A 24670-nucleotide genomic window follows, 5' to 3' on the forward strand; every position below is an offset into this window, starting at 1 on the left:
TTGAAGGCATACCTAAATATAAACTGGGCAACCCAGTAACCTAGGGACCTGGGCTGGACAATATTTCACAAATGAATGGTCCTTTAGGGGGAAGTGTAGCCCTTGACTTCCACGGCAGAGTGTTGGGATCAGGGTACAAACACCACTAACCCAATTAGCTCAAAGTTATATATTCATTTTGTTCAATTTATTCTTTGAGATATGTAATTCAATTCATTAGACTTAAAACAATTGTTCTGGGCTCCTAGAGAGTGACAGCGCTGTGAAAGTGACTATTGGTGCAAAAAGTGCATACAAGCTATGTACAGAAACCTATACATATGTGGCTGATAGGTATAGTAGGATATTTTGAGTTAGCAGTCGTGGAGCAAGTGTTGCTATCCACCATCAATATAGTAAAACGCAGTCCACATAGCTTATTTTGTCGATGTTTTGACCCACTAAATTTGTGCTATTCAAAACGGGGTCATCGTTGGCACGAAAAATACGCAGGAGGCACCAATTGATAGGGGCAACTGGTCCCACAGTCAAGAAGTATTAATCCTGAAAGTATCTTGGATCTTTCATGTCAGCCCATCGGTGAAGAGACTTGGGCTTTTGAAGGTGCATGTATCCCCAAGGAATATTGCAATTGCTGTTTAAAATCGAATGTCTGCAGTCATTAAATTAACAGCATTTTTTGACATAGAGCATTCCTCCCGAATAGAGCGTTGAAGGCAGACAGTCCTTCCAGGCTTATGGAGGCACAGCACCTGCAGGACAAGACGACTTGAGCGCAATCTGGCAGGAACAGCAGGCAGGGCTAGCGCCAAGTTGGTTGCGTCTCCACAGTCCTTGTTTCTCGCAGCTCTTCAGTGTCCTTTTTCTTAGATCATCAGGAATCTGCCTTCCTAGTGTCAGACTCCCATAACACTATATTTAGGGGCATTAGACAATGGGCTACTTAACCCTGGGGTCATTATGCCCACTATATGACCACTTCCTGTTGGAAGTGGGCATAACTCTGTCCCCAGAGATCCTAATTCTGCCAACACCAAGATGGCAGACTTTTTAATTTTGTATCTTAATCAGGTAGCCCACCCTGGGGGTGGAATTAGCCCGAGGGTGAACACGCCTCTCTGACTACTAATTTTCCCGCCTGTTCTGGCACCAAATGAGTCCTGGTCAGGGGGTTGGCATCCTCTCATCTCTGAAGGAAGCCAGATTTGCATATCAACGGCGGTGGCATCTTCATTCTCCCTGCCTTGGAATGCTAAGTTATCAGCCTTCCTGGAGGAGGTTCAAAATACCTCTCTCTGGGGCAGGCATTTTTCCTGACCTTCTTGAGAGCATGGACTCTCACCCCTGTGGGTCAGAAATGCATCTTTGCTGACAGGCTAGACTTGACCAGTCAGTCTGCATACTAGAGGGCTGGTCAGTTTCAGGAGGTACCTCTAAGGTACTCGCTTTGGGTGCATGTATTAATAAATCCTTAGTTGGAATCTGTGGGTTTAATAATACGAGAGGTTTGATACCTAACACCATATTTTCAGTGAAGCCATTATGTAGCTGGGGAACTCTGTTTGACCAGTGCCCAGTACATACCTCAAGATGGCTTCCCTGCTTCCTTGCAATATCCAGTAATGGAACTAGACATCACAGGGGCATATCTGCTCATGCAGATATGTCCTCACATAAAATTAAATGCACCTTGCTTTGGGACTCAAAGGCCTGCTGTAGGGGTGGCTTGCATATATTAGATGCAGTGCCTTTGGCATGCCACACCGGAGTGTGCCAAGTCATGTTTGCACCATGTATTGCAGTCTGCAATGGCAGTCTGTGTGGTATTTGGGTGCGGGTCTGCACCACATTTGACTTTGTGGCTTATGTACTGTATTGTATATCTTGCCATATTTGTAGCTTTAAATGTATTTATCTGCATGCCATTGACTTGCCTTATCTGAATGTATACAACTCCATCCTGGTGAAAGGATTACAAGTTATACTGTTAATTATGCACTACCCTTGCTTGTTTTCTTGCCACCTGCGGTTGCTCAACTACAGGTTTTTGCAGAGACCTGAAGACATGTGTTCCTTGGTTTACACTCTGTTAAGCTACAAAGAAAAATGTAACATTACCTTTGTCCCTTCTCTTTTTTTATAATGAATTTCCAGTCTCATCCATCTCTTCAATTTCTCTGTTGTCAGTCATAAAATTACATAATGACATAATTGACTTGATATGCTTAGTGTGGTCAATGATACGAACACCCTAGAACTCTTTAGAACAACAAGCATGTTTCACAATGGTATTTCCCCCAACAAACTTGACGGTGTTGTCAGCATTCCATTCTAATAGTTAGGCTACAACCCTTCAAAGTTTCCAGCCAGTTTACCTGAAATTGAACTTCAGAGACATATTGCAGCCACTACATGATGTAACCTGGTAATAGATAAACATGCCATATGAGCAACTTTTTAACCAAGTGTTCTAGTTCAATGTGGAAATATGATTTATTTTTCACAGCAAACCTGCATTATACACATTTACAATTTGAGAATCGGGGACGTGGATTGCTGAGATTAGCATGATTTTTTTGTTCAGCCGTAGAAGACGGTATTAGAACTGGAGTATTTTGAGTTGAAAAAAAGCAGCTGCACCACTCATCTACATGAAAAAATAACCAATTTTTCGCACTGGTTTACACATATGGCTTAGCTAGTAGTTTGTGCTAGTACTCCATCATCTGCCGTCCTTGCTCCTTTGCATTCCTGTACAAAGTTTTTCTTACATACACATTTTCTACTATTTTAGTACTAACCCATCTTTGTTTTCAGGAAGGTGCATTGACTGCATTTCGGAAAACCTATGACAAAACTGTGGCTCTGGGACATCGTCTGGATATTGTTTTCTATCTTCTTCGAATTGGACTCTTTTATATGGATAATGACCTTATAACCAGAAACACAGAAAAGGCAAAAAGGTATATTATGAAGCATTGAATGCTCTTACAATTTCTTGCTTTTTAGGGCATTTAAATGCATGCTTGGTTTCAGTGTGATTGTAGAACTGCATATCATGGGTTACACAGAGCCGCCCTGTAATAAACTGTAACAAAAAACCCTGACTTATTTTTTTTGTTTTGGTTCCACTCATTTTGTACATTTTTTAAGGATCTGATGTTTTTTTAGATGTTCTTATGTGAGCAATGAGTTGCTGTCCGTTTAAAAGGCCTGTGCTCTGGTTTTCACTCTCAGAAGATTGTGATGCAAAGATGTCTGGTTCAAAATGGTACCAAAGGTGTCTGCCTATCACCTGAGACTGACACCTCTGCATGCAGACATGGCAGTTATATGGAATCCACAGGCAATAAGTTACATCTGATTAGGAGCTTTGCCTAGTCTAAGGAGGAAGTAGAGCAATAGTCGGTGTCTAGAGAGCTATCCTGGCACCAATTCGATATTTGTCACTATAGTCGGTGTTCCAGCACTGAGTGACTCTACAGATTCACAGCAGCTCCATGTGTGAAGCATCTTGCATTTCCAATACTTCAGAGGAGGCATTTTTATAAAGCTCCTCAGAAAGGCAAGTGTAATGATGATGAACCCTGACATACAGTGCAATTGAGCCATCCCAGCCATATTCCTGTGTGCCCTTCGAGATCCATACTATTTGTGTGTTTGGCTACAGATTGTGTTGCTGCCTTATCCTGGGGACTCAGTCAAACCGCACATTTTTGCTCATATAGTTCACTCTTTTGGTGAGCCCAGAGGAGTGACACCCTAAATTGGTCTCGCCCCCCTGCAGTCTCAAAAGAGAAGCTCCCCTTGACCCACGTTGCACAAACCCAGGCCAGTTGCAGGTTACACCCGTCTCTGCATGTACTTAATTTAGTAAATTTACGAAGTATAATGTTAGACAAAGGAACATCGCTGTACCCTTCATGAATATAAAACGGAATGTGTACGGAGAAGGCTTTGCGAAAATTGCCATGCACCTGACAGTGTACAATTGGCATTTTAAAAATGTAAGAAGGATGCTCATTACAGACAACCCCACATCCTTCATTTTTTGTTGTTTAGGACCTATCTGGATTAAATTCATATAGTTTCCCAGTAGATCTGGGAGTCCTGTAGGTGCATTCATCATAGTCAGTGGCAATTTGCTATTACATTCCCGTTTATCCTTTATTTGTCCATATCATTTATGTTATAGTCTTTGTTACAGGCAGTCTGTGGAGTAAGTAGTCTTTTAACGGACCCAAAATATCTTTTGGATTTTGATGCATGTGGCAGTGTTTCTGCAAATAATTCTAGTTGCAGATTGGAGCATTGCTCCGGTCCCAGCATTGTTCTAACGCAGCATGCTTTTCTTTCTTTGTGGGAATAATAATTCGAATTTTATAAAATGCATAGCTACTCCCATAAGGAGTGTCCCAGCGCTAAGAGGTCAGAAGCAACTGAAGAATAGCAGACAAAGGAGAGAGCCTATCTAAAAAGCCAAGGCTTCAGAATTTTACGAAATAGCTTCTAACAGGGAATGCCTCTGCTGCAGCGGAAGGGAGTTCCAGAAAATGTGTTTAAATCGTCCAAGTACACAAGGTCTAGGTCTGGTTCTACCTGTACATATATCATATCTGGTAGAGGTAATGATCTTCCAATACTCATGACTGGAGAGGCAGGACCAGGCAAGATGTAGGAAATTTGCGTCTTCTGCTGCGCAGCAGTCGCATCTTGAATCAGTTCGTATTTCCCGTGTCATTAAGCTGTCTGGTATGTACTATATACAATGAAGACATTTAAAATTAATAGTGTGGTAATCTGCTATTGTTGACAGTGTCTGAATCTGTGAGTAGCAGAATTTTCAATCTGCCTCTGTTAGCTGTCCATACAAATCTGTATTCCATGTACCCCTTGCTTGGGGTATAACGATTAGGGCTGCCAGTCGCATAGAGACATCCCTACTGCAAGAATGTAATAAAGAACTATACAAATTAAAAAAAGGGACTTCCCTGTCTGGTGCTACCTGTTAATTGTATTATTGAATGAGAGATCTGTCCATTTACTCTAAATCATGTAAAAGGACAGGTACACAGTAGTGTTATTAATTAGATTAAGACTGATGGCATGTCTGTCCGTTGTAGAATTGCAATCCTATAACTCCATTTGAGTGATTTGAATGCTATGACTACATCGAGGTGCACTGCCACCACTTTGATCTCCGGTTGTATCTTTTATAGTAATGCAAAGATTGTGTGAAGGTTGAATGATATAGATCTGTGTGGGGGAAAAAGCCAATTTGATCAGGTCCGACTAAGTCTAGGAGCATCTTAAAGATTCTAGTGTTATGATTTTGGCAAGTATTTTGGTGTCAATGTTAATAAGCAACAATTGCCTCTAAGGTTCACACTGGGCCAAATTCACAAAGTTAAACTTAGACCTGGAGTCCAAGTTTAGACCTGGAGTATAAGGGCCCAATTCACAAAGAAACTTTAGACGTGAGGTCTAAGTTTACCTTGGTGAATCGGGCCCTTCAACTTCAGGTGTAAGTTTACCTTTGTGAATGGGGCTTTAAACTTCAGGTCTAAACTTAAACTTCAGGTTTAGGTTTACCTTTGTGGTTCGGGCCAACATTGTGGGCTTTCCCAGGTTTTAATATTGTGATGATTAGTGTTTCTGTCATAGTTGCAGGAAATAGACGTCAATCCGTCCCCTCCTTATATGCTGGGACCAGTGTTGAGGCCAACAGAGTTGCATACTCTTCATATTATTTGCCAGGTTGCCCGCCAGGGCCTGGCACCCTGCTGCTCCACAGCCCCTTTATTGCCTCGCTGAGCTCCTCTACAGTGATCTGCTGTCCCAGGAATTTGTTGTGTCTGTTTGTTACTCAGCCAAGCTAGAGCAATTTCAAGATAATGTGCGAATTGCGACTCATTGGAATGGGTTTTGGATGAGTATACTTCAGTATAGAATTAGGCAAATGCTTTTGCGATCTCCTGTGCCTCATAATGGATCTGGTATTCCCCACTAGCCACTGTGATATCATCACGGGCAACCCATCTCATTGCTTAATCATTACTGCCTAAGTGTTTCCCAGTGTTTCTCCTTCCCTATACTTGTATTCTGACCTTGCTCTGGTCGGATGTTTTATCTCCCCATCAGCTTTCTCATTATATTCAGAAATGTTGTAATTTATATTTGCAAGCAAGGCTGGGGCAAAGTATTTGCTCTCCAATTCGTGTATCTCTTTTTCAAGAGCTCCCATTTTTTTTGTCATGCTTTTTAGTGTATCACATTGTTTTGCAATACAAAAGCTTCTCCCCATCACCATGAATGCCTCTCAAAGGCTGCCAGCTTCCTCCACTGATCCATTATTAAACAGAAAGTATTTGTTAATTACATCCATAATAAAGTTGCAACAATTGGTGCATTTTAGTTCCCCATGCCTGAGATGACATGTGCACGTCCTACTCACTTCACTAGGCCATTTCATGCTCATCAGTAGAGGTGCATGGTCCAATAATGTTCTAGAATTGTGTGGGATGCAGTGTACATTTGCATTCTTAGTGGTCAGCCAAATCTATAACACATTATGTACATAAACTTATATATGTGCTTTTCCATGCTCTTTCTCTCCAAGCATCTGAGTCCAAGCTCTGTCTTAATGGCTTGCAATACTGATGATGACATTCATGTGCATTTTGTTCCCTACGTCCCTGAATTCTCTAGGGTGCGGTTAAGCATACTGTTGAAGTCTCCTCAACAACAGTACAGGGCTGTAACTGCAACACACTGCTCCAGAGATTTTGAAAGATTTGTGGCTAATCTACATTTGGAAGTACACAAAGAAGTATACACAAAAGTGATTGATGGGATGCTTGAATAAATCTCCGAAACTGGTAATAACTTGGGACCACCTGAGTAATTACCAGTGGATAAGATTAATTCAAACAATCCATCAATTTTTTTTTAATACGTTAATATGTCGCCCTAAGAGGGGCGGGTATGCCAAGATATGGGCCCCGTGCACACTGTCACTGGAATTAAATTCTACATGACTGATGAGGATGAAACCGCTCCTGCATTGCGTATGTTCCGGGAGGACCTGGCTTGGACTGTTCCCATTGGATCCGGGTCAAGACTGATCTGTATGTAGCTGGGTCCAACCTGAGATTGCATGCTGTGGACTGGTATGCGGGCCTGAGTAATTATCTGTGGCTGAGATTAATTCAAGCATTCCATCTATACTTTACCTACATTTGGGCAGTATACCTTGATTAATATAACCAGTGCTCCATAGAATAGTCCCTGCAGGATCCCTTATCTTCCCTTCTCATCTACAGTTGAAGTAACTGGAGGAAACTAGATCTTCTGTCTTTATAAAAAATTCTTAACCCATGGCATAGGTAAAGTATGATGCTGTACACCTATGTGGTTCCCAACATGTAGCTATTTGTTGAATCAACCTTTGCTGTAAATGGGTCTCCTGTAATAGGGCACTCTTGGTTTTCTGTCTGTCTAGATATGCTAGGATTTGGCACATTTTGCATGAGTTATTTAACCCCCCAACATTACAAGTAATAAATCTTAGATTCCTTACACTCATTAATGTATATTCTTTACATCTAATAATGCAGTCCTGCTGTGGGGCAGACCCCAGAGTCCATGTCTCTCAATTTGCCATAATGCTTAGGATGTAAGGAGATGTAAAAGTGTACACGTATAGTCTGAATGTTAACTAGAATCCCCAGTCTAATCTCCCCCTCCCACACTGGCATCCAAATCTTGCGACTGGCACAACACCCCTCCCCCCCCCACCCCCCTCACTAATATCAACGTATCCAGCATAAGTTGCAACTTAACTTAAACCTATCTATAACATTACAAAATTGTGGTAACGGTTACTGTGATTCCCTATGGCCCAGAGGGCCACACATAGATCTCTACTAATTTGCAGAGGTGGTCGGAAGGAATTTAGTGTGCTAGATTGCTTGCATTCCAGTTCAAGAAGGACCTGGCTTGACAGTTCGGGCTAGACTGTTCCCATTGGAGCAGAGTCAATACTGATTTGCATATGGCTGGGTCCAAACTGAGGTGGCATGGTGGGTGAAAATCAATGGATTTGGATGTGGCCCAAGCAATTGCCTGTGGCTGGGATTAATTCAAGCATTTTATCCATCACCTTGTTGCAGTTGACATCCTAAGTGTGACGAGGATATACCTGGCTGATGAGTCCTTATTAGGGCGAAACTGGTCCTAGGTTGCCCATATTACGGTTCAGGGAGGACCCGGCTTTGTAGTTTGGGCTGGACTGTTCCCATTGGAGCAGGGACAAGACTGATTTGCATATGGCTGGGTCTATACTGAGACTAAAACAATGTATTGGGATGAGGTCTTAGCAATTGCCAGTGGCTTAGATTAATTCAGGCATTTCGTCCATCATCTTGTTGTTGTGTCCTCTATTGAAGTGAGGCAACGATTTTACCTCTGAGTCTGTCTCATGCGGATCTATTTGCGTTTTCTCGCTGGTCGCCAGCCATCATCTGTCTGTGCCCGATTTTGGATCTTTGAGTTTCAAATGTCAACTTTTATCTGCTTCTGGTTGCTTTTGTCCATCCTTGCTGCTTTATGCACACTTTTGTTTGTCAGCAGTTATTTAACTAATGCTCACAATTAGCCCTCCAGAGTGAAGTGGCTCCTGACTTTCGGTTTATATGGCATGTATTAATAATTTCTCTTTAGTACGGTTCTGCTTTCTCTCAGCATGAATTGACTAGCGAAGGTACAAGCAAGGCTTTCCTTCTCCTGATTGAGCTTGATATTTAGTTAGGCCTTGTGACCGGAGCCCCTTGCCACAGGCACATCTCACCATTGTCTGTTTTGGCTCCCAGGTGGGCATGGGGGAGTGATGGTGGCGCTGTCTTCAGGCCAAGCATTCTTGGCAGCCCCCTGTGTCAGTGGTCTTAAAATGTGTAGAAATCATTATTTTCCCAATTGATGCTTTTTGTCAGCTTTACTCTTTGTCAATTATTTAGAAGTATAAATACACGCTCTACACAATAAATCTTTCTGGAGTCTTGCTTGAAGGTGGCAATAATTTTAACGTTGTGAACCTGGAGAAGATATCTTTATGGGTGAAGTGTTGCTACAGGTAAGTAACTTTTCTTCAGCGTTTAATGTGGTTACAATCTAGTTGCTGTCTGGATTAAAGCTCTTGGAATTCAAGTCTAAGTTGAGAGTCCAGAATTCATAGTCTTAGAAATAAGACGTGTTAGTTTTGTGAAACATTTGTTAGTTTGCAAATACACCAGCCCAGCACATTACATATCTATTTATACTAATAATGTTTAATGTTGCAGTTTGAAATCACCCTACATTGTCATGTTTGTCTTGTCTGACTTTGAAAGCATTTCTTAATTTAGTGTTTCACGCTAAACTATGTTATTTGATGTCTTACATTTCATTTTTCCTTTAGTCTTATAGAAGAAGGTGGAGACTGGGACAGGAGAAACCGGTTAAAAGTATACCAAGGTCTTTATTGTGTAGCCATTAGAGATTTCAAGCAAGCAGCAGAGCTCTTTCTTGATACAGTTTCAACGTTTACCTCCTATGAACTAATGGATTATAAAACATTTGTGACCTACACGGTGTATGTCAGCATGATTGCTCTAGACAGACCTGACCTGAGAGAAAAGGTAACTTCATTATATATTTAATAATTATGTACAAATTAATTTTAAAAACAATAGCTTCATAATCAGAATTCTCAGTTTTAGCCCTTAGTAAATACCTTTTTTCAATAAATAGTGGATGGGCTTCGGCTTGAGGTCCTAGCATAAGATTTTTTTTAATTATGTATTTTTATTCCATCAGGTCATTAAAGGTGCAGAGATTCTGGAGGTGCTGCATAGTTTACCTACAGTGCGACAGTATCTATTTTCCCTGTATGAATGTCGATATTCTGTTTTCTTTCAGTCATTAGGTAAGTGTCAATATTGCTTTATTTTTAATCACTGCTACTCTATTCTCCTCCCAATGCATCTTCAGTGTACAAGCAGCAGAATGGAGGGAGGAGGATTCTTGTGTTGCACTGTACAGCAGATAAAATAAATTCTGTATTTGCATTTTGAGACAAAGGGCAGACACACACACCTCATTCAGAATAAGACCAAGAAGTAATCTCCACTTTGGAAAAGAGGAAGAGATAAAAGTATGTTTTAATAACAACATTGTTGAAATTATATCATTTGAAATGTTAGTAGTAAAAATACAAATAAAAGTGACCAAATCAAGCAATCCGCGAGTGACATCGAAGAGTAACCCTTTAAATGAACTGATCACTGCAGCCCAGGCATTTTAATGGCATTTTTACACTGTAGATTTTACATTACAGCGATTTTCTTACTAAGGTGACAACTTCCAGTCCATCCTCCGTGAGGATTCCAGAGGAATCTGAAATTCACAGGACATTAATGAATGATAATCATGCTAGATAAACCTTTTCACATGGAACCTTTCTATATTCATTAAGTTTCAAACTCTGCTGAGCAGTGTTTAGGTCCTCCCTTTGGTACAGGTAGATTATTGCCATGTCCTACTTTGTGTTATACCATAGCCCAAACCGCCCAACTCTAATCCAACTTAAAGTGTGGCAAAATGCATGTTAGGCGAGATTTTAACTGGAAGCCTGGCCTCGTGCACCAGTAAATCCTTTCATAACTCCTTGTGGGAAGCATTATAAATCCTTTATTCAGCACAGATGTTCTGCACAAATAGTTGTTGGAAACACAAATTCACTCTGAATACATTTGCAGAGAAAACTTGGGAAGAAAGCAATCTTAGGGAAAACTATGGTTGCCTCCATTTACCAGGATCAAATAAAGAATCTGTGAATGAAGGCAGAGCAGTCTCCGGTTTTGTAAAACACTCACTCAATTGTAGCACATGGTATGCTAGTTTCAAGTGGTGTCCTTTTGAATACATTTGATTACCAGGCAGAGATGGCAAGTGGAAAAAAAATTGACACCAGAGCTTTTGTAAGAGCCGCTTGATAGCTATATTTCAAGGCAGGGTTTAAAACTGCCTGTCCTTCATAGGTATAGTACAATCTTAAAAGAGAGCACAGACGAGTAGGGTAATGTATTATATAGATACTTTGAATATCATAATAATGGAGAACAGATACCAACCTTTATAGTAAGGAATGCCTCCACTATTATTGACCACATACTATTTCAGCTAGTGCAAGTAAATGGTGTTCTACACCTGGGGTTGTTAAGCCGGACATGAGTGACCACAATTGTATCGTTCTTTTGGGAAAAAGTTAGTAACACCGGGCAAAGTTTTGCTGCTAACCTCATCCCTACAAGACCTAATGGCGTACGTATTAAGTGGGCGAGAGTCGACCCAATTAAAATCATACATGGGCTTTTTTATAAGGGCCTTACAGATATTCTTTATCGTCTGGAGGATGAAGTCACTCCTAATCAGCTACCTTCTAGTTTCATCAGTGTAACTAATCATAACCAATGGCCCCCTGATTTGCCCGAGTAGCTCAGGCCATGGCCAATCACGAGGTTGGTTCAATCATACTCCTAGATTAAATTTTTTTTAAAGCCCTCTCTGTTTTTAAAAGAAAAGAGCTACAAAAGGTGTCTTGGTATAATTTATTTTGGGCTGCAGACACAGGTAATAGTAAGCTTTTCTGGGATACTGTTTATTCACCCTTTTTAAAGGACGATTCCCCGAGCTGTTATCTTGCGTTGCATGTGATGCCTTGGTCTCCCACTTTACCAAAATGTTTAGGTTGCCTGTTACAATGAAGGAGGATAGACTAAGGTAAATAGATGACCCCTCGCCAGCTCTTCCATTGAACATTACCATAGAAGAAGTCCTACTAGCAGTAAATGGAAGTGCAGGAGGCAAAGCCCCAGGACCTAACTGTGTACCTGTGGAGTTTTATTAAACCCTTGCTGACTTGCGGGATGCAATCTTAGCTAGAGTTTTTTAACCGTGATCCCCAGATTCCGGTGTCAGTCACCCTGGCTGCGGCGCCACACCTCTTCCCCTCAAGTCGCCGGGAGTCGTGTACCAGTTCTATTGTATGCGGATGATACTGTTTCGCTGGCGATGCCCCCAGTGGGCTTACAACGTTTAATGAATACTTTCGGCTATTTTATAGTTGCAAGAAAACTGGTGGTCAACAAGAACAAAACCTGTACAATGATCTGTGGATAACACCCCGGTAGCTACAGTCGACACTTTTTGCTATTTCGGCACTACCTTTGCAGGAAATGGCTCATGGTCACACAAAATTACCAATGTTGGGGTTAGGATGAGTGGGAGTGCCCACTGAATTTTTAGGCTCTCAGCAAAGTTGGGCACCCGGCCCATACAAGACATGCTTGCAATTTATAAGGCTAGGGTATTGGCTACTGCCACATACAGGGAGGGGGGTATGGGGCAATTATAAGAATACGTTTCTTCAGACCGATGAAAATGGTTTCCTCAAACGTTTGTTATGTCTCCCTACCTCTGCCTCTACAGAGGTAGCACATAGTGAGGTTGGGCTGCAGTAACTATCCGATGTAATCACACTTTGCCTTTTATGCTCTGCCACACCATGTGGACCAAAGAAGAAACTTGTTTAAGTCAATTATTGAAGACTGTCTGCCTCTGGATAAAGCACTGTGCATCCCTTGGCTAAGTTATATCAATTCCACCTATATTGAGCTGTTTAAGATGCCAATTCAGCCTAACCCTCAATCGATAACACTCTAAATGGTCTATCAAATATAACTTTGTTTCATAAATGGGAAGCCAGGGTGAGGGGGGGGGGGCGCAAGTGTTGCACTTTATTTCTCACTTGCACTGAAGGAGGGCTATCAAAGTTATTTAACTCGCGTTTCAAATTTAATGCACCAATTTGTACTAACGAGATTTAGATTAGGGATTGTCCACCATTTAGTTGCCTTTTCCCTTATGAAAACTTGCCTATTCGATACGATTCCCTGTTCCTGTGACGGCCAGAGCAAAGCAAGCACTATGCACTTTATGCTGTGTTGTGTTTTTTGTTCCAGTTTTAAGTGTCATTATTTAAAACCCCTTTTGCTTGCACAAGATATCAGATCGCATATTATTGCTCTGAAATATCTGCGTGAGTTGAATGACTCTAGGGTTTGCCTTAATGTTCCCCTTTTATCTCAAAAGCAATTGACATACGTAAAAAGTATCGTTCTTTGATGCTGTAAGGAACCCTATGGAGACTGGATGGCAGCCTTTTAGTAATTTTAAACATGTACCTCTGGTAGGGACATTCATGGTTATAATCAACCGCCACTGTTTTTTATCTCTTAATTTTAATCATGCGTGATTGTGACTGCTTTTATGGTGGTTTTTTTAACACACCGAATAAAGTCTTTTGAATTGAAATTGAATATGGAAGTAGAGTTTGAGGTATGTGGCAGTAGACCTACTAGTCTCAACTTGGATTGCTCCGAGGGTAGCTTGAATCTAGATCTTTAAGGGAGGGGGGGTTGTCTTTGTCCACATTTTATTATTTAATGTGGAGTCTTTTTCTCCATTTCTGTCCCTCACTCTTGTATTATCTCTCACTCCTTAACATGATTTCTATTTCTTTATCATAGCATCTTTCTTAAATGGTGACTGTTTTTATGTGTGTGGACGTTGTCTCTCTTTGTACAGCGTGGGTTGTCCCAGTGGCTCCCTGTATACAGTGGTGTAAGATAATGCTGCGCATGGACAATGTCTCTGAAGTGAAATACGTCAACAAGATGGGGGGACCACATTCAAAGGGTCTTACGGAGATAGCGAAGGGATCCTGGAGCTATTGCTTGAACAAGGGACTCTCCTTTACAGCGTAGCACATCCCTGGTTTCAACAATAGGGTAGTGGACTGGTTCTCCAGGAGCACCTTGTTATAGCTATGAAGTAGCGCTCGCTCGATGTAGTGGTGTAATAGTGTTAGATTAAATACTGTTGAATGCACAAACCATATGGTGAACATTTTTCACTTTTAAAACCGAGACAAATTATTATTAATTTAGTAAATTAAGATTTCAAGCTTTGCATCAGATAGCAAAACACATCACATGAGTCCTCCAGATTCTTGGGTCAATTGTACCCTCATTTATACTTTCTGGACTAGTGAAATACTTGAGGAAATTTGAAAATCAAATGTTTTTTCCCCGTACTTTTTCTTCACATTCTCACCATGCCCACAGTGGCAACAGAAGGGTGGTTAAATGTGCTTTACAAATGCAGTGATAGTGATGAAAATGTGATGAGAAACTACGGTTATTTAAACCAATTTCCTCTCTCCCTCCTATTTGTAAATGATTAATGATATTGGGGGTTGAGGGCTAGAAATATGTCCAAAAAAATGAATTCTGTCTTATTAATAAAAGTGCCACTTAAATGCTGACCGTTGAGCACCAATCGTTTAATCAGGTTTTCCCGGGGTGCGTGTCAAGGTGGAATAATAAGGTCGCTGTCTTGGAAGTAAAACATAAAAGCCTAAAATAAAAATTAGACTAAATTGTATGTCAATGCATTTGTAATCAGGTGGACAGGATATCCATCACTTTAGTGTACCCATCTGTCAAAATCTAAATCGTCCCGAAATGATTAAATACCTTATCAGCCAAGTATGTTAAACACACCTCCAATGTACAGCACATGAAAAGCAATGGTTTGAGTCCTCCACATGTAGTATTTGCCAGAGTGGGTTGCTCGGAGCGCACTTGGACACTCTCAGAAAATACCTGCATATTGGGTGCATCTATGCATGCATTGAATATCTATAAACATTGTGCACTCCCATCCACTTATGCGCAATCAGAAAGACCACATGAATATTGTATGCTAACTTGTGGTATGCCATTGCAAGTTTAAATTAGCCTGATCGTATATTACAGGCCTTGAGAAATGAGAACATTTTGGTGCACCAACACTAAAATTCTACCAAAATGTTGAGTTTTGACCCTGAAAGTACACCAAATTGTGGTATGCACAGATCTAGTGTATGAGTCCAGCTTTATAGACACTTTGCAAATAATAGCAGAATTCTGCTTGATTGTTAAATTAGAATTCACAGCAGTAAAGAACTAGTTTATAAACTATAAAAAAAAAAAAAAAAAAGAAACGGTCTCACACACGGTCTTGGCTCATCCTGTGGTTCTTTCCATATGAATTTTATGGTTTGTCAGGTCTTGTCTGCTTCAGATGTATACTTTCTTTATGCTTGTTTCCACATTCATTGAACACTATTCAATTGATAAGTTATTTAGGCAATTATAGTCGGTCATTGAAGTTAAAAGCTAAATTAAAAAGTAAACCATGCTTTTGCACACGCACAGAAATTGAAATAGTTTTACAATTTCCCAGCACAAGGTTGAAAACATCAGGCCATCCATCCATATTTGAAAGCATATGCCCTTGCAATTAAAACACACATTGATTTCCCTTCAAAAGTGTTAATCCTTTTCAAGACATCAGTAATAGAAAACAAGGGATATTTTATTTTTAAGAGACTGCAAGTTGTTGTTCAGAGGCTGCTATTTACATAATTAAATCTAACAAAATTACTAAGAGATCCTAATTTGAATTGCGAAGGGTTTTAAATTGCTCTCCCAACAAACAGTGCTACAGAAGGTTTGGCGTAAGTATTTGTAGGTCTGTTGCCTCTATTATGTTGCCAACAAGCTGCCATCCAAATTTCAGTTTTTGTTTTATCCATGTGTACCTTAACATAATTTGCAATGCAATATTCATATAGGACACTATAAGAAAGGGGGTTATTAGTTGTGGGGGGTAGAAGTATGTATGCAGTACTAAAAAAGTAATAAAGTAAAATTGCAATACAGTAAAAATCCCAAGTGAATAAAAAAAAGAGTATCAATGAATAAACAAAATGGCACCAAAATAACAAAAATCCAATGAGGTGAACTGTGGATATGGTTATTTGAAGTTTTATGTACACATAGCACCAAGAACCAAAAAGTGGCAATGCTACTCAATCTCGTGAGAACATGACCTAGGTGTAATTTGACACTGACTGCGAAGGCGCATTTGGATTCACTAACAAGGTTCATCTTGGTCAAAGATTTCACCGTCTGACTTAATCATCTCATTCCCAATCGACCACTTCTTAAATGAAAAAATTTGAAACCCAGGATCTCAGGGGAGGAACTTACAAGAGACTGGCAGAGTGACAGGCAGAGACAACTGGAGAGTCCAGTCTAGATCCAGTTGCCATTGGCTAGCTGGGCAGTTGCAGGAAAAGACCGCTTGTAGCTTTTTATGTCCCTGTAGCTGTAGTAGGTCAGCCTTTTAACCCTTGGAGTCCACTTCTTTATTCCAGGGTCAAAATGGAGAGCAGGTTCAGTCTTCTAGGCTTTCCACTGGTCTCAAACAGTAGGTTCTATCCTCTTGTGATCTTCCACAGGTCCAGGAGTGTTCTGAAGTGGGTGCCTGGAGATCATTTATACCTGGCATGAGCTGGTGGTTGGGATGCCCTAACTAATGGTGTAAAGGTTCCAGAAGCTGCCCCTACCCACTTTGGGCACACTCAAGATGTCCAAATATTTCTGCCTCACTAAACCTGGGCTCTGTTGTACCCCCCAACAAACTCAGAGACAGAAGCCTGGTAGAAGAAAGCTGAGCTTTCACCAACCAGGCACATTGTTTTGGCATTCTGTTTCCCTTCTTTGAAGTGGTATTGGTATTGTATGGAAATCCGGCAGACCTGTCAAACAGGCTTTGACACTGTAATGTCAAACATAGGCCAACTTTGAATGGGGCTGGTTTACCTGGGGATACAAAAAATGATACATGCCCAACGGTCAGCTAGCATTGCTTGTGACAAGGGAGACCTCTTTGATGTGCACCCACGGTGTCATGAAAACCCCCAGCAGACCTGTCAAGCAGATTTTGACATTCCAGCCGGATTTGACACTGATGTCTAGAAGACACCAATTGTGATGGAGGCCAGTCTGGCTGTGGGACCAAAAGAAGGGTGCAGACCTGAGTGTTGGCTACATCTGCATGTGACAGGGTATGTCCCTCTGAAATTAGTCCTTGTGCCCAGCTCACAGGCCATCCTCTCAAGGGCACAATACAACCTCCCCACACCCAAGTCCTTCTTTCCTTGCTCTGGGAGCAAATTCACACTTCATTCACTCCTGTTGAAATGATAAATGCAGGCTGGGAGAAGTGGGATAGCAGTATGGAGATTTAGCTTCCAGGAACTTCAGGCAGGACAAAGGTAAGTTTCTAAAAGTCATCTTACCAAAATATTTATTACAAATCCGACTTCACCAGTTAATAGGGCTTGTATTAAATATTTCAAAAATACATTTTTAGCTATTTAGTTGACAAAGAGAACATTTATTAAACGTAATATTATATCCTAATGCTTTCCTATGGAACATCCAGCCCGCTGCATGAAATTAGCTTTCAGGGCTTTTTACATGTAAGGACATGCTTCACATTAAACTTTTAGATGCCCTACTTTTAAATACCATGCACCCTGCCATATGGGCAATAGCCTGCAAAGTGGTGACTTATTAATTTTTAAAAGTAAGGTTTAGGCCTGCCAAAAGGGGTTATTTTGACAGGTTGGATTTGCAGTTTTAAAACTGCATAGCCAGGCTACGCTGGTAGGGCTGGATGCATGCTTTACAGTGCCATTACGATGTATTGCACAATGAGTGCTTCAGTCCATGGGTTATATTTAATTTACAGGCCCTCAGTACACTTCGTACCTTATCCTAGTGAATTATGAGTAAATTAGATGTGCCAGTAAGGAGCGTGCCAATTCTACCACGTTTAAATGAGGAGCAGAAGCACTTTACCACTGAGCAGGGACAAAGTGCAGAAAGGCAATCCAATTCAGGGTGACCCTGCAAAAAGTGCACATTTCCCACAGACTCTCTTTTCTTATAACCGTTATCTAAATCTTTAGAGAAAGATCTAAAGGTGTTGAAGGCCTGCAGCAATTTCTTAGCCAATGCGCATGGTGTTGATTCGGACAAAGTAGCAGAAGGTATTGAACGGGGTTCTCCTGGTAACATATAACATTTTTACCAATAGAGAGGAATACTCACCAGTAAGCATAGTCGGAGTTGCTTAGGACAAAGGTGATCATCAAAGTTACAAGAAATGTTTATATATTTTGCTACTGTAGGAATCTGTGCCACCATCATATTTCAGCTTTATATTATTCATTAACCAGGTTTGTGGGCCATTCAACTGGGAATGAATGGGCCATTCAGGAAAGCAACTACTAAGCTATGTTTCCTTCAAGTTGCATTCCTTCCTAAGAAGGACTTTCACCCAGGTGACCATGTGGCTTCAACTGATCTTCAGTTTGCAAGTGTCTAGAAACTAGGTGTGACTGTGTGTTGTGTTTATTGCTGGCTTTCCCTAAGCATAGTGAGTGTTGGGCAGGGTCGGACTGGCCTATAGGGTAATTAGACATTTCCTGAACGGCTGGTCTGACAAATCTGTGAATGGGCCATTTTTATGGCCATTTGTGGGCCTATTTTATGATCTGGTGGACGGTTTTACTATTTATTTCCCTGATATTGCCACATACTGTCTGCAGCAAGCTGAAATCCATGCAATCTCCCATACCTAGCTAAACACTTTTCCATTTTGTCTTTCAAGTTAAAAAACTGCCCCAGGGACACTTTTATTAGCTAATTCACTAATGAGACCAATTTTACTTTGGTGCCCAGTGTATTTTCTGTCCCAGCCTGACTCTGATGTGGGTGTACTGTAGTGGCAAAGATTTCCTCAGGATTGCGAACTCAAACAACCCAGGGCTATGATGTTCATCAGCTGAAGGTATTCACAATAGGCATTAGTGTAATCATAACATTAAACGTTTGTATTGGGTTTGCTGATTATCTAATTAAAGCTTAAGTATGTGTCTGTTTTTATCATTTCAGCTATTGTTGAACAAGAAATGAAGAAGGATTGGTTATTTGCACCCCACTATCGCTATTATGTAAGAGAGATGAGGATTGAAGCATACAGCCAGCTTTTAGAATCTTACAGGTCATTGACACTTGGCTACATGGCGGAAGCATTTGGTGTTGGGGTGGAATTCATAGATCAGTAAGTTTATTTTTTATATTTTGACTGTTGTCGTGCACTGACTGTATGTGTTCTTCACCAATATTACAGACAGAACTTGGTACAACTTTAATTACTCTCTTCATCCTCTTGCGCCTTTTTACTTATGTCTCTGAACAGAGTCAGCAGGACTGCTCACTTCTTGGTCACGGATTAATTTTGCCGTCTGTACTGGCCTTAACTTTTTTTTTGTCTGAATGGCTATTAAAACTATTTTAGATATGGATGTAATTTAGCCCTTTGCTTGGACTCAGTTGCACAATGTGATGCTAGACACCCTGCAAGTTAGTGTACCACAAACTCTAGGACTCCCGCTTTTTCTTTCAAATTGAGGAATGCCTTCCCTTAACTTGCTACCAGAGTAGAGTGTCTTAAGATAAACCTTGAGACCTTCGCTTTCAAAACTTCAATAATCCTTGTTAGCCCTTGCCAAAAAGCTACATCTGCAGTTCAGGGATGGGGTACTTCCGTTACGTGCTTTCACAAACAAATGGGTGGGTACGCCCTCTTTGGGATGTCCGGCATGTAATAATGCAGCTGAGACGGAATATCATGTATTATTTTTTTTTCAAGGATATAAAAAGGCGAGACACCGATGGTTATTGCAGCTATGCAGAAACCTCCAAACTAAACACTGCATATAGGTTTTTAGGATATTGAAATATGACACTAGCATGCGTAGTGCGTATTCAATTTCACGTTTCTTATTTTCCATGTGGTGCGTAAGTAGAGCTATTTTAAAGTTGGGTCCCACATGATTTGGTTCTTTTATTTCATTATTGGGCTTGGTGCTTTTTAACTGATATTTTGTAATGTTTTAAAAGTTTGCAAGTTTGCATCTTCTACCCTTTTATTCCTCCTGAACTTCTATTTTTATCGGAATTTTATGAAATGATATTGTAATGCACATGCACTTTTTTGAGCAATTTGTATCTAGAGTAATGAGTTTTATTAGGAGAACTGGATGAATGAGTTGTGTTGTATTTTACTTGTGATTTTATGGTCTTAATGGCCGAAATAAAGATCTTTTTTGACTTTATTAAAATCTGACTTCCAATCCTTTAGGTTTTGTGAACATCCTGTGTATCCTGCATATTCAAACTCTTTCCATGGTTTTTGTGGCTTGTTGTAGGGGTAGTATATTGTGTAGGAACAGAAAGTGCAAGACTGTAACCATGTAGGACTTCCATGAAAGCTACTGCTGTCTGTTTTTGCATTAACAGTGGCCATCTGAACCATCGCTTTCTTGAGTTGATTTTTTGACAAGTGATGTATCCCTATTTTTCTTGTGCATAATAAAAGTAAAATGTTGTGGCATATGTTCTGCAGAATCATTAACTGTGCAATTCAGAATTCTAAGCAGTGTCCTTTGTTATTGGAAGAACACCTTATCCTGAATATACAAGGGAGACTAGTGCATCCAAAAGCAGCTGCCAGATTAGTTGGAGGACTAGAATATGGTCTTCATTTCTCCCTACTGCACGGCTGCTGGTAATAGTAGCTCCATACGGCTGCTATATAGGGAAGTGTAAAAGAAAAAGGATCGATCCCAGGTGTTTTCAGAGGTTGAACTCTTCTGTCATTGTGCAAGATGCTGCAGCACTTTTTCATAGAAGAAATATTCCTATTTGACCCCCCCCCCCAAAATGCCTGCAGATGCATTGTTTATTTTTAAAATGGAGTGAATAGCGTAGATGTGTGTGTATATATGTGTATTTATTTATACGTATATGAATATGTATGTGTGTGTATGTGTGTTATTTATTATATGTGATGTGTGTGTGTGTATATGTATGTATATATAACAAAACAAAAGCAGATAATTCTGGCTAGTTCTCCAGTTTAAGTGGAAAGCAGCTCCTGTATAGAGCACCAGCGACACTCTAAATTTGCTCACCTCAAATGTCTGCTTTTCTATCCGTTTTTAAGCTTTGGATTAGCACAGTGCTATCCACGCCAAGTTAGAAAGGGACAAAGTCTTTGCCATTTCTACAGCAGAGTCTTTAACCCCTTAGATGCTGCTCATATTCCGCCGCTGTGCTGGCGGAATCTTGCGCGGGCGTGGTCATGACGGAATGGTTCCGTCATGAGCACAGCTCAACCGTGGGTCATGACGGAACCATTCCGTCATGAGCACCGAAGGGGTTAAGCATAGGATTAGCACAGTACTATCTATGTGGAGCTGTAAAATGGCCAACGGCTTTTACTGCTCCAGGCACAGTATTACAGCTTTGGATTGGTAAAATACCACCCAAGCCAACCTGAAATGAATTAAAGCAACCCCATACACGTGTTTCGCACTAATTGGAGCTCTTCAGAGAGGTATAGCTTTGTCCAGACACAAGGGAGCACCCAGTATGTCAAAACCTATATATAATATATATATATCCCAGTGGCGGTTGCCACTGGGTAGTCAGGTCAGAGTTTCCATAGGAAATCCTTTTTTTGTTTTCCTATGACTTTGGCACCATTTGACAAATCGCCACGAAACTTTCACCCAAAAAAAGTTCTCTTTTTTACTTCGCTTCTAAATAGAAAGTTTCAGAGGGGATCTGTCAAGCGGGGGCCAAGAAAAAAAGGCGGGTCTCAGAATGCAAAATCCACATGCATTTTCTGTAGGCAGTGCTACCATAAAAACTGCTGAATGGAATTACATCAAATTTTGAAGAAGCTAGAACTTGGTCCGCAGATTGTGCTTTTTGTGATTTGGTGAAAAGCTCTTAAGTAGTTTTTGAAAAATTAAGATACAAAAATATTTGTATATCTGAACGGATGGGTCCGCAAATGTCTTGCGGTAGCGCCGATTGAAAAATAACGCGCTCTGGTTTGTCCTGGGAGCTTTTTTCCCTTTGGGCCATCTCGCTCCCGTGGAAGTCAGACTCCCGCAGGAGAGAGCGCTCTGATTAGCTGTCCAGGCCCAGGGGTCCCCATCCTCTGTGGGCGATGTATTTTTTCAAATTCTCTTTTTGTAAAGGTAGGAGGCCGCACGCCCATCCTCCCTGAATTGACTTAGGCCCCGGGGACCCCAATGCCCTCGGGCCAAAATGTAGAGAAAAGGGGAGGCAAATAAAAACTTGCTTTGAATTTGATTCAGAAACTGTGTTGGCCTCTTCCCATTGATATGACCCAAGATTTTAGCTTTTTTGTTTGAACATTTCTCTTAATACAGCTTCTTTGCCTACTCCACACACTCCTAGATTCCATATCACCCATGTCATCTTGGGTGGTCCACTGTCCTTTCCTTCAACTTTGCAGTCAGAGAGAACTGCCTAGCCAACCCTGCCCTGTCTTCCCCTGGTACACCCCATCACCCCCCCACCCCAAACTCATTGCCTCAACAGAAGCTTAATGCAGTTCGTCACCAGAATCTTACATTTTAGATTTAAGTCCTCAAACTGCCTTGGGGTGAAGGAAGGCAAGTGTGCGAAATAAAACTTTTATAAAACTAATTGGGGACCTCCCCCATCACCCAGCCTGCATTTTGAGAAGCCAGAACGATCGTGGAAATACAGAAACATTTGTGAGATAAAGGGCGTAGAAGTCTGGCATCCATTCAAATACGCCCGGTAAAATGGCATGAGGGCAAACAAGTCATAAGAATGAGACCAAATAAGCAGTCTTTTCCGATTGGGTTTATCAACATTTCAATGCAGATTAGCGAGACGATGTGAAAGCAGGAGATCCATTGACATATTTGGGAGTGAACTAAAGTCTTTATTTACAGCTAGAAAAACTCACTGATGTCCACTCGTGTTGAAAAAGTGGATGAAACTGACTCTTAGTTACTGTACAATTTGTTCATTCCTGTATCTCAGCTGCATTTGTTGATTAACAGTAAATGAATCAGATCGCAATATATTATTTTGCCGATTAATTTTAGTAACAAAGAAAACTTTTTCATTTGTGCGGCAAACTGAATAATTAAACTGCTAGTTTAATTATTTGTTTATGCTATTTGAGTACCTGTCAACGAATGAGTAATATAACGGAATTAAGAAATTGTGTATGAGATATAATAATGGGAAAATTTAGATATGATTTCAAGTTACAACCACATTTTAAATTGCATTCCATTTCTCTTTCTTTCCAAATCAGAGAGCTTTCAAGGTTCATTGCAGCTGGAAGGTTGCACTGTAAAATAGACAAAGTAAATGAGATCGTAGAAACTAACAGGTAGTGTATGCTTAAAGTTCTTTCTCTTTTCTGTAAGTCCCAATCTTCTATAGAATCTGTTATGGCTAACTGTCGAAGTGAGTATCTATGACCGATATATTAAGTGTGGTCACGTCTGTTTGGATGTGTGCACAGAACAACTGAAATGAAATTTTGTGACGAAGAAGGTATAATGACAATCTGCGATTTAGAAAACGTTTCTTTTTTTTTTTAATGTATATCTTTTTTTGGTTAATGCAATTTTTACAAATCTGAGTGACGATAGGCATAAGTGCAATTTGGTGAGAGTGCATCTAGATATCCTGCTGCAGCATCACTACAGGTTCTTCCAATTAGCCATCTTAATTAAGTCCTTTCAAGCAGGAAAGTGTTTACTGTGTGTTTTGGACATGCATATTGATTTCTCGAACACATTCAGGTACCTTTTTTCTTTTTTTCTCTTCTGAGTTTTATATAGCGTAAACTTGACCTGAAGTTATCCTGTATCAGAGCGCTTTACATGAGCACCAGTAACGTTACACAAGGACACATTCATTTTTGATAGGCGCGGGGAGATTAGGTGACTTGCCTAGAATCCCAGAATGTTGAGCGTCATTGCCAAGACTGGAACCTTGTTCCCCAGATTTGATATCCACCGCCCTAGCCATTAGGCCACATCCTCTTCCCCAGCTACCTGCATTGGTGTCAACTGTTTATAGCATGTTCTTTGTCCCTTCCCTGATCACTGTGAAATTCGTGCTGTTGTGTGAACATGATGACTGTTGAAGTTTCGAGTGTTGCGGTTTCTTTTAGTACATTTGTTTTTAATATTAAAACTTATAACCTTCTTTTTTTTTTTTTTTTTTGACAGACCTGACAGTAAGAACTGGCAGTATCAAGAAACCATCAAAAAAGGCGATCTATTATTAAACAGAGTTCAGAAGCTTTCCAGAGTAATTAACATGTAAAAATGTTTTATTTGAGACCATTTTGAGAGTCCTCTATTAATGTACTATGTAGCTTGAATTGTAGATGATTTCGTCAAGCGATGTGTTTTGGGATTTTACATACAGTTCATGTAAACACTTCTTAACCTAAAAACAAATAAATGTTTTCTTCTTCTTTTCAAAAGTAATATTTTGCCGTTTTTACCACAAATATATTCGCCACGATTATTCATTTTTGAAACTTTTTTTGAAGCATGAAAATGTTGTACAACAATTAAATTTCTTTAAAGAAAGACTTACAAAGGTAAACGCCATAACTGTATTAAGCAAGTCCAAAACAGCTAACAGTTGAAATGCCTTAAGAAAACCAAAACTCCGTCCCCATCCGCTGATCTTCATTAATACATATAATGCTCTGAATATCTCTGCTCACG

At 40.4% G+C, this 24670-nt stretch overlaps 1 protein-coding gene across 1 annotated transcript in view; it reads left to right on the top strand.

The window, feature by feature from the left end:
* The window catches only part of PSMD6 (proteasome 26S subunit, non-ATPase 6), a 40415-nt gene extending 15991 nt beyond the window's left edge, over positions 1–24424 (top strand). Inside the window, exons 3-8 of the mRNA XM_085624701.1 lie at positions 2818–2963; positions 9455–9674; positions 9853–9961; positions 18951–19119; positions 23233–23310; positions 24161–24424. Of these exons, the coding sequence (XP_085480827.1) occupies positions 2818–2963; positions 9455–9674; positions 9853–9961; positions 18951–19119; positions 23233–23310; positions 24161–24257 (819 nt within the window). The 3' untranslated portion in view covers positions 24258–24424. The remainder of the gene's footprint in view (positions 1–2817; positions 2964–9454; positions 9675–9852; positions 9962–18950; positions 19120–23232; positions 23311–24160) is intronic.
* The last annotated feature ends 246 nt before the right edge of the window (positions 24425–24670 follow it).

The sequence above is a fragment of the Triturus cristatus genome, chromosome 9 (genome assembly GCF_964204655.1).
Source record: "Triturus cristatus chromosome 9, aTriCri1.1, whole genome shotgun sequence".
Lineage (NCBI taxonomy): Eukaryota > Metazoa > Chordata > Amphibia > Caudata > Salamandridae > Triturus > Triturus cristatus.